This window comes from Octopus bimaculoides, chromosome 24 (assembly GCF_001194135.2).
Source record: "Octopus bimaculoides isolate UCB-OBI-ISO-001 chromosome 24, ASM119413v2, whole genome shotgun sequence".
Taxonomy (NCBI): Eukaryota; Metazoa; Mollusca; class Cephalopoda; order Octopoda; family Octopodidae; genus Octopus; species Octopus bimaculoides.
In genome coordinates this window covers 3,294,047-3,305,020 of record NC_069004.1, presented here as the reverse complement: position 1 = coordinate 3,305,020, position 10,974 = coordinate 3,294,047, and the positions used below count along the sequence as shown (strand labels likewise).

Genomic DNA, 10,974 nt, shown 5'->3' with positions numbered 1-10,974 from the left:
GAGAGAGAGAGAGAGAGAGAGAGAGAGAGAGAGAGAGTTATGCGTATAAACAAAATAGCAGAGACTCTATCTAAGAATATCTGAAGAAGGAATTGTATTCCGAAATATCACCGGACTATAGATAACTAAATTACAACAGGTATATAGTCCATTTTTTGTATTATAGTGCATTGTTGTACCATTCAAAACTTCTTATTCTTTATAACTGCTTAGGTTTGATATCCAATAAATATATATGAGAATTTGAGGTAACATTCATATTGGAAGTTGATATTCACATTGAAGATGATATTTTGTTCATTATGTATATATATATTTTTTAATGCTTATAGATCAATATGTTGATGAAAGCAACATCGGACGATGATAAACCAATACCTGGATATCTCTACGACGAAGTCAACAGTATCCTTTAATTCATCATATAAACCCTCACTCCATCTGTCTATCTTTCTCTTTGTTGCTGTTTAGCTCAAGGTCAGTTCTGTCCAGGCAGGATTATGATTAAAATTATTCCATTCATGGCCACCACATCTTTTTAGAGTATATAGAACTACACTGACATAGGCATGGGCAACAACCTGTCACACTTGGGCAACATATAACCCTTCATATCCTTTCTGTAGCACATGTAGTGTCAGGATTATCAAATGTAAAGTTTGCTGTAATTTTTGTATTTTTTTCATAAACTAAGGGATGGCTACTGACATTAAGCTTAAGGATTATGTAACGTACAAGTATAAAGAAAGAATTAAAGAAAAAAGGACTCATTATATTAAATGTTATCGGTAATATCGAGTGGAAATAGGGGGTGCTGCAGTTCCGCATTGCCCATACACAAGCCGCCACTGTGTGGGATTGAACCTGAAACCATATAGTTGAACAACAAACTTCTTGAGCATATGGCCTCCCAAAAAAAGCTACCAACTGTTAAATGCTCTCTATTGGAATACATTAAACCCTTAACAATATTCCTAGAAATCAGTTATGAATCGACTGCTTATTGCACAAGTCTGTTGGAATTCCTGGTGAGTCAACTAGAAAAGAAATCTTGCCATGTCAAATTGAAGGTAAGTTATTATAAATATCACTTGTGTCTATCATTAATTATTTAACCCTTCATGGGCCGGTGGAGTTGGAATTACACAAAAGACCATTGGGGGTCCTCGGCTAGATGCCCATCTTGTTGCCAACCCTCACCTGTTTCCAAGTAATATTTACCCGTGGCCAGACATGTTTATGAAGATTATTGGAAATGAACGACACTGCTTGTATGACAGTGACATTCGTTTACTACTGTACAATTTCAAAATAAAACAACACAAGCAAAACACACATGCACAGTGGGCTTCTTTTAGTTTCCATTTTCCAAATTCATTTACAAGACTTTGGTCAGCTCAAGGCTATATTAGAAGACCCTTGTCCAAGGTGTCATGCAGTGGGATTGAACCAAAAACCATGTGGTTGGGAAGTAAGCTTCTCAACCACACAACCACACCTGTTTGTGATTGTATTTGTTTTTTAATTTTTAGGTGTTGAAACTAATGACAAACCTTGTTGAAAAGGGTCACCCCCATTTCAGACAAGGTTTACGGCGACAAGCAAATGGCATCAGGGAAGCCACCAGTAAGTATTTCATTTCCTTATATTTTTTTCTTACTTTTTTAGTCAGTGAAGGGAGAGCAGCATCTGTGAGTTTTTATTTATTTTGGGGCCTCTGAAACTGTTGAGAGAAAAGGAGGAATTAGAAAATTACTATTTTTAAATCTCACAATGAGAGATATTCAGCAACAGTACTTTGGAGTAAAGATTGTTTGCCAGCATAACATGGCAGTCCTGGTTTAAGACAAATGTTACTGTAATTTAGCCCCAGGAGACATCGCCTCCAGCTGGCTATATGACACAATCTGTGTCCTTATATTTTCAGACAAGGGAATCTAGCACCCCCACTCAGCTCAAAACAATATCTGTGTATCCCGATTTCTGGGTTATTTCTTTCCTCGGCACAAAATAATTGTTTTGAATGGGAATTTGGCAGCGTCACCTCTAGTCTCAAAACAACATAAAGATTGTTTATTTTTAGAATGACATTGTAGGGTAGGTATGAAAGGCCATATCTGGTCAGTTTGAACATAAAACAGGTGGAATATTTGGGTCAGATATGGTTGGTTTAAATGCAAAATGATTTAGAGAGATTTAGCTGCTATTGACTAGTGAGTCTCATTTGAGGTCATGTTATTTTACAGAGTTCAGTGGACCTCCAGATCCTCTTCATGGTACTGTGCCCTACTTAGTTGTGAGACAAATGGCTCAGGTAAGTTAAAACTGAAACTGCTTTTAACTGGATGGATAATTCTCAAAGTGAGAATTAATAAGTTTGTTTTCTGTGAAAAAGGGGAGGAATTTGGTACTTCTGGTGGCAGTGTGTAAGTCAGTTATATCAGCCCCAGTGCACAACTGGTACTTATTTTATCGATACTGAACAGATGAAATGTTAAGTTGAACTTAGGATGTAAAGGCAAGCAAAATGCTGCCAAGCATTTCGTTTGGCCTGCTAATGATTCTGCCAGCTCACCACCACCCCTTACATGATAACAATAATAATGATGATGATGATGGTGGTGGTGGTGGTGATGGTAGTAGTGTGAAGTTGCTGCTGCTGATGAATGTGATGATACTGATGATGGTGGTGGTGGTGGTTATCTTTGTGATAATAATAGTGGTGATGATGATGATGACAATAGTGCATGTAATAATGGTGGTAGCAATGGTGAGGATGGTAGTGGTAACAGTGATGGTGGTGGTGATGATGATGAAGATGATGATGATTGTGGTTGTTGTGTTAGTGGCAATGGTGGTGATGCTGATGGTGGTGGTGGCGTTTAGTAAATACATTCCGAGATCGTTGCCAGTGCCCCTGGACTGGCTCTTGTGCAGGTGGCACATAAAATGTACCATTTTGAGCGTGGCCGTTGCCAGTACCGCTTGACTGGCCTTCGTGCCGGTGGCACGTAAAAAGTACCCACTACACTCTCGGAGTGGTTGGTGTTAGGAAGGGCATCCAGCTGTAGAAACTCTGCCAAATCAGATTGGAGCCTGGTGTAGCCATCTGGTTTCACCAGTCCTCAGTCAAATCGTCCAACCCATGCTAGCATGGAAAGCGGACGTTAAACGATGATGATGATGATTAGGATCAAATGATGGTGAATTATCCAATTATTGTATGATTTTAGATGTCTTGTTACCGATTCTATTTTCAGAATCTGTCCGAAGTCCTCTTTGATGCTGACTACAATGTGGACACTGAATCTGAGACCAAAACAGTCAGGCCCACCTCAAGTAAGATTTCACCAATTTTAGATATTGCACTGGCATGGCCACGTGGTTATCAAGTTTTTGCCTTGCAGTCATGTAGTTCTGTGTTCAATGCACATTGAATATAAAAAAAAATAAAGGCTTTTTTATGAAAACTAGCGATAAATATATACAATTAGATAAACTGAAGTAGAATTAAAAAGAATAAAAGTCATTATTATGAATTGTTAAAGACATTCAAAGTCATACCGGTGTAACTTTTATTCTTAATTCTACCTCAGTTCATCAAATTGTATATATTTGTCGTTACTTTTCATTAAAAAAAGCCTTTATTTCTTTGATATCCAATGTGCATTTTCGCTTTTTTTTCTTCTTACTCTCTCCATATCTCTTTTCCACGTGTAGTTTCTATTTTCTTTTTGAAACCTATTTCTATTATATACATATATTTATATTCATGGCCACAGCTCATGAGCTGAAGCTGGATAAAATGAAAATGAAAATATATATGTATATATAAATGTATATATAAATGTATGTGCATGCATGTGTATGTAAACATTTATGTATGTATTTGTATGTATATAGACACACACACACACATATTAAAGAGAGAGAGAAATTTTCTGTTGGTTGTTCTTTTCCAGTATCCACAGGAATGGGAAACATCCAAGGTAAAAGCAGAATGGAAGGATTTGGAAGTTCACCTCAACACCTGCCAAGTAAGTTCACAGGTTCGCCTCTTCAGGGGAAAGGTTAGGTGGTTAGAGAGTTTTCTAGTATTTTCAAGCAATGTTGACCTTTGACCTGTGACATTGACCTTTGTGTTAGTTTCTCTAACAAAGTGTATGATGGGTCATCATTATTGTCACAGTTCAATGGCAAAATTGTTGGACAAGATGCCTTGTATTTTAGTTCTGGTCTTTATGTTCTGAGTTCAAATCCTGTTGAGGTAACTTTTTTTGCATCTTTCCAGAGTCAGGAAAGTAAAGTACCAGTTATATACTGGGGTCAATTTAACCCTCACTGCACTGATTAAATTATTTGTGTACCAATGTGCAGATACTGGTTTAGTCATCCAGCCATAGAAACCGTGCCACAGACATTGGAGCACGATGCTGTTTTTGGACACATCAGATCCTGGCAAATCATCCAGTCCATGCCAGCATAGAACATGGATGTATGATGATGATGATGATCACTGTTTTATCCCTGTTGCCAGTTCCATCCCATTGTAAAGTGGTTGGCATCAGGAAGAACATCAAACTGTGGAAGCCATGCCAAAACACGCTGGAATATGATGCATTCCTTAGGCCCATCAGATCCTATCAAACCGTCCAACCCATGCCAGCATGGAAGATAGATGTTAAATGATGATGATGGCATCATGTCTTGTATACTTTTCCTCTAGTCCAGTAAAAATAAAACGCGTTTCTTAAGATATATGAAATGTGGAGGATTCCAGAAAGTATCTCACTATCAAAAACAAGTTATTCTGGTCTTCGTATCTGAACCACACATGCACAGAACCAAATATACTTAGTTCCCATACCGTAAGGGTCAATCAACTTCCCCTGCCTTCCTTTCCAATTTCTGTCACTGTGTCTTTGTAAGAAGTTACCATTACTATCTCTGCTACAACATTCAGAATCATTTTCAATCCAAGGCTGTCTGTGTATAATAGTTCGATTTTGTCTTGCCTTCACGTCCAGGATATTTAATAGGAATATATTATGGGGTCAATGTTCCTATAAAGCCATTAATGTTCATCTCAGTCACTGCCCTTCATCTTTTTAACGGGTAACCTTTGATCTTTGCTATTGTTTGTGGCCCTTTAACAAACCTCAAAAAACTGTTCACCTTTAATGTTCACCAATACTCTCGGTCCTCAGTAACTGTGTTCAGTTCTGTTCATTTAACAGCTATCCGTTCACCTCATAACACTTTTCCTCTTTCTTCAACAGAAAGCACCAGCCAGATATTAAGGAACAGTATTGGAAATTTTCTTGATAAATTCACCGATTCTTCACAGATCAACCAGGTTTTCATCCCAGAACTGGACAAACAACAAAGTAATTTTGCACCAGTTCAACTGAGTCAGACTTTATCGGACGATGCCATATCTGGGAGCCACTCGGTGTCATCTCTACCAGGTAAGGACATCACTTACTGAATCCCTTTTGCTCTTTGTGAAGCATTGGCCATCAATGATTCCCCCCCCCCACTGCCCTCAGTTTTGGGTTGTCAATTCTGCTTCTTTCTACTACTACTACTACTACTGCTACCTCTACCACCACAACCACCATTCATTCATAAATAATAAATATTTTTGTTCTTTTTGGAACAGTGGATCTTGAAGCACATAAAGCTATAAATAACAGCACACTGTGCATGGACAGCCTCTGACTTTTACTATCCAAAAGGGTTTTTCAACCCAGTTGGTGTAGCTGTGTGGTAAGATGTAAGCTTTCTAACCTCATGGTTCTAGGTTCAGTCCCACTGCATGGCACTTTGGACAAATGTCTTTTGCTAAAGCCCTGGGCCAACCAAAGCCTTGTAAGTTGATTTGGTAGATTGACATGGAAAGAAGTCCACTGAATCAGTATATAAATTAATATAAACAGTCATATGCAATGCAATACCACAAAGGAAACATGTAGCATGGCCACAGTCAAATGACTGAAGCAGATATAATATGTGTGTGTGTGTGTGTGTGTGTGTAAGGGGGTGTATTTGTGTCTCTTTGTCATGACATCAAGTGATAATTGTAAACGAGTGTCACTGTTATACAAGCAGTGTCATTCACTTTGAGTATTCTGCATATACTGGTCTTGTTATGGGGAGTCATGGGGAAATATTATTTTGCTTGTAAACAGGTGAGGATTGGTAACTGGAAGGGCACCAGGCTGTAGAAAAATCTGCCTCAAATAAACACCATTAGACCCATGCAAGCATAGAAAAGTGGACGTCAAAAATAGTGATAATGACGACTTGCATGCTTCGAGATTCACTGTTCCATCAAAGAATTGCTTCACATTCTCTTGAAAGTTTATAAATCTTTGATGATGTTAACATTTCTATGTTTTTTTATCCCCACTCCAGCTAAACTGCCCGTCCCCCATCACGTACCAGGCCGTGCAGGTGGGGGTTGGGACGACGATGATGACGATGTCCATTATGGTGACGAAGACAACAGTGTAGCAGTGAAGTCGACAACATCATCTTCTCACACCTCAAGCAAAGAAACGAAAGTGTCTAATGAAATCTTAAATTCCAGGTTGGTGTTCTTTTGGTATCTTTTTATGTTGCTTTTATTCTTTCTGCTGGTTTTGCTGTCGGTGCATTACAGCAAAACTGGTGCATTACCTTCAAGCCTTATTGATAATTCAGAGTTGGTGCAGGCGTGGCTATGCAGTTAAGAAGCTTGCTTTCCAACCACATGGTTCAGTCCCACATCATGGCACCTTGAGCAAGTGTCTTTGACTATAGCCTTAAGCCAAACAAAGCATTGTGAATGGAATCTGGTTGATCAAAACTGAAAGAAGCCAGTTGTGTGAATATGTGTGTGTGTGTGTGTATGTATTGTTTTAGGATGTAATGCTCCATGCAGCATCATCATCAACTTTCTTGTCCTATCCAGATATTTCCTCCTTAGTCCATTTGAGGATGGATGTGATATATCTGACCACCGCAACTGCCCAGATATTCATTGCAGTAATCAAATTTTTGTCAGGTTCACCCATGCTCTCTCCTGATGGTAACCGCAATCCTCTGCAGACTGCTTTCTTCCCCCTTTTCATCATATGTACTGAGCATTTGGTAACCCCAAATTCCGTACCGATGTTCCTACTACACTGTCTTAGTTAAGGAATCTATCTGTTTTTCAGATTTCCCAAACAATTTTAGGTCATCCATAAACAGGAGATGGTTCAATGAGGGACCTTTCTTCCCACATTGGTAATTCATCTTAACTTTCCTAAGTGTCATTCCTATGGGTATTACTGCAATTACAAAAAGTAACGGAGAAAACGTGTCACCTTCGAAGATTCCCCTTTTAATATTAACTTCTCCAAGGAATACATTATTATTATTATCATGGCAGTGAGCTGGCAGAATTGTTAGCACACTGGGCAAAATGCTTAGCAGCATTTCCTCTCTCCTTACATTCTGAGTTCAAATTCCACCAAGGTCGACTTTGCCTTTCATCCTTTCAGGGTTGATAAATTAAGTACCAGTCAAGTACTGGGGTCGATGTGATCAACTTACCCCTCCCCACAAATTTCAAGTCTTGTACCTAAAGTAGAAAGGATTATTATTATTATTATTATTAGGCGAGACTCAGAGGAGTACAGTATGCCTGACTGGAATGCTGAAGACCAACTTGTCTGTGAGATGATAGAAAACACACGTCCGTTGCCAACAAGATCTGATTTGGAAGCTTTTGTCAGCAAGTGTAGTTCTTTGAATTGTGAGAAAGTGATTGATTTAATAAATCAACACTTGCAAACTGATGCACAATTGCATTCGCAACTGGTAGGTGCAATTCGTTTCTTCTGACTCCTTCATAATAACTTATATACAACTTTCATAATCTCTGTAATTAATTTATTCATTGATCATTGTAATCTGTCTTTATTGTCTTGTATGGCTTTGCAGTTTATTTTACTGGATATATATATATATATATAAAAAGTCAGGATACAAATATGATAACTTATTAGAATTTTGAATATATATATGTGTATATATATATACATATCTATATGAGTTAGAGGTTAAGTTACCATCTGAGGGATAATAAATATCCAATATACTACTGGATGTATACCTATGTATTTATATCCAAGTGCTTCCCTGTCTAATGTTTGTTCAACCTTCGTACAATCTATATAGATATAGATATATCATTATCATTTAGCGCCTGCTTTCCATGCTAGCATGGGTTAGATGGTTCGACTGGAACTGGTAAGCCAGAGAACTGCACCAAGTTCCAGTCTGATTTGGCATGGTTTCTACGACTGGATGCCCTTCCTAATGCCATATGTGTATGTATATATATATATATATGTGTCTTTTGATAATATGTCAATGACAACCCTCCCTACTTACACATACCATCTATCTGTCTGTCTGTCTGTCTCTGTTTTTCCCTGCAGCTTTGTCTGTTTATGCTGGAGTGGTTATGTCGTGCTGACTACATCAACATAAACCTCTTGGCATCTGTATGTAAGGACAGCTTATTAAATCTCTACAACAACACCTGCGGTGTCAACAGTGGTGAGATGCAGTTGGTGCACTCAAAGTGTCGCAAGGTAAGTGCACATTAAAACCTCTCACTAACAGGCTTGTATTGTTGTCTAATCCCAGCTTAGCTCTTAATCCAGTAACTCTATGGTCTCAGATGCTCTAGTTAGAAACCAGCCAGTCTTTTATTTTTCAGGTATAGTGTATCTAGGATTACATTCTTCCCATATGTCCTTTGCTTTTTTTTTTTTTTGTTGTTGTTTGAAGTTGGGTCTAGTTTGAAGGAGATTTAGTTCCATATTTCTAGAAATTTGTGCAAAGTTCCAATATTTAGTAACTGACTGGGTAGAAGTCCGCAAGATTATTCACCATCTTTCCAAGAAAAACTTTGGCCAGTTTTTACTGGGTCGCCTGCTTCTGTTCCATCCGGAGGGCAACTAATATCTTTATATTCTATTTGAACATTGAAATGCATAGAAATGGAAAAAGATGGAGGGGCAGTGTTTGTTCTAGCATTGCTTGACAACCGATGCTGGTGTGTTTATGTCCCCGTAACTTAGCAGTTTGGCAAAAGAGACTGCTCCAGCATGGCCGCAGTCAAATGACTGAAACAAGTAAAAAGAGAGTATGTTTGTTTGTATTTATTGTTTTCTTGCATAGTGAGATCAACTGTTCCAATTGTGAATCCCAGAAGAGAACCTATGGCTATGCCAACTTTTGCTTTCTATAATTTGACTTGAGGGAAGCAGAAAGGTACTTCAGTTGTGAAGGTTATACTTTCTATCTACTAAATTTCATACTTTAGTTTATCCAAGATACTGTGCTTTAAGATTAAATCCAAGACTTTGTAGTTGTTGAAGTAAACTTCTTAACCACATCCATTCATAAATTTATAATTTTTTTCTCATAATAATTAATCTTATTTTTCAGATAATTAGAATCCTCGAGAAGTTAACAGTCTACAAAACTATTCTCCCCTCCTCTGTTGTTCAACCAATTCCAGACGACAACTCTCGTGATAGACCTGTCAGCAGAGAACATCTGATGGCAGAGTCCTTATCAAAAGATGGGGAAGACAACTGCATGGATGACAAAATCAAAGCGTCATCGATTTTTCACTTCATTCATGACGAAGAAATGAAAAATGGAGTAAACAAAGAGTTAGAGAAAACTGCAGACTATTCTAATGACCAGAGTTCCAAACAGCCAGTCGAGATCGGCTTGAAGGCCACTGTGACGGATAATGAACTCAGTGATGTATCATCGCAACCCTCGGTGGGGTCAGAATTCTCCTTGCTCAATGAAGATTCCTTAGAAGTCAATGAAACCTGAATCAAGGTTTTCAGACCACTGCAAAGAGAGTGTGTCTGATTAAAGATTTCTAAACCAATAAGACCCATCCTTTGTTCCTTTCATTGCTTGGACTTATTTTAAAACAGAAGAATAATAATTTATTGATATGATCCAGTATATTACTGGTATATATGAACTCTGAGGAGAAAAAGACAAAGCACTAACTAAAATCAACCCTCTTTTGATAGGGATTTGAAAGCAGAGATGTGAAGGATTAAATCAAGGTGCAATAAAATATTTTACCTGACACAACACATCAAAATAACCCAACTACACAAGCACCATACAACACTAAAATATTACAACAAAATAACACAACTCACATTTTTTTACCTGTTTCAGTCATCTGGCTGCAGCCATGCTGGAGCACCGCCTTTGATCCCAGGACATATTCTTTGTAAGCCTAGTACTTATTCTATCGGTATCTAAGTTATGGGGACGTAAACACACCAACATCGGTGTTTACGTCCCCCATAACAAATCCTGATCTACATCCCCCAAAAGACAATACTGTACCTTGTTCAGGAACATGTAAGCATTGCACCGTCGGGTCATGCGACAAAAACTCACATGAATCTATTGAAATCATGATTAAAACATCACCAGACACCTGTATATTTTCACCTATCAAATATATTGTTTTATATATCTCAGCTTTTTTTTTTTTTATAAGGAAGGAGTGGTTTCGACTCTCACATTATTTCTTGTGCTCTTTGGTTGTTTAGCCAGGGTCAGTGGCTGTGGTAGCATCCTGTCTTTTATTCAGACAAGGTACGGTAATATATTTAAGGACTGCGTTATCCAATGGTGCATCTTTTTTTTTTAATTTTCAGGACAACTATGCAGGATTTTAAGGCTGAGCAACCATATAGAGGCTCCCTCATTTTGGTTATCAGCAGCAGAGAGCTCCACCATCAACCAAATGTAGTGACCCAGTTGTGGAGTTAGCTTTGTCGCTCAGGAGAAATATTATGGAATTCACAACATCTTCCACTTCTGAAAAATAAAAAAGTTAAAAAGAAATACTTTAATATCATAATTCTATCAATTATAAGCACAAGG

General features: G+C 38.0%; 2 protein-coding genes across 2 annotated transcripts in view; one reads left to right on the top strand and one right to left on the bottom strand.

Moving 5' to 3' along the window:
- Nucleotides 1–10,560, top strand: part of LOC106868756 (AP-4 complex accessory subunit Tepsin) — an 11,178-nt gene extending 618 nt beyond the window's left edge. The window contains exons 2-12 of the mRNA XM_014914166.2: nucleotides 333–405; nucleotides 979–1,070; nucleotides 1,533–1,626; nucleotides 2,247–2,314; nucleotides 3,261–3,339; nucleotides 3,963–4,037; nucleotides 5,280–5,468; nucleotides 6,418–6,592; nucleotides 7,647–7,848; nucleotides 8,472–8,627; nucleotides 9,490–10,560. Coding sequence (XP_014769652.1) covers nucleotides 333–405; nucleotides 979–1,070; nucleotides 1,533–1,626; nucleotides 2,247–2,314; nucleotides 3,261–3,339; nucleotides 3,963–4,037; nucleotides 5,280–5,468; nucleotides 6,418–6,592; nucleotides 7,647–7,848; nucleotides 8,472–8,627; nucleotides 9,490–9,891 — 1,605 coding nt within the window. The 3' untranslated portion in view covers nucleotides 9,892–10,560. The remainder of the gene's footprint in view (nucleotides 1–332; nucleotides 406–978; nucleotides 1,071–1,532; nucleotides 1,627–2,246; nucleotides 2,315–3,260; nucleotides 3,340–3,962; nucleotides 4,038–5,279; nucleotides 5,469–6,417; nucleotides 6,593–7,646; nucleotides 7,849–8,471; nucleotides 8,628–9,489) is intronic.
- LOC106868755 (D-erythrulose reductase) overlaps nucleotides 10,528–10,974 on the bottom strand; it is a 7,205-nt gene continuing 6,758 nt past the window's right edge. The window contains exon 7 of the mRNA XM_014914165.2: nucleotides 10,528–10,908. Coding sequence (XP_014769651.1) covers nucleotides 10,805–10,908 — 104 coding nt within the window. The 3' untranslated portion in view covers nucleotides 10,528–10,804. The remainder of the gene's footprint in view (nucleotides 10,909–10,974) is intronic.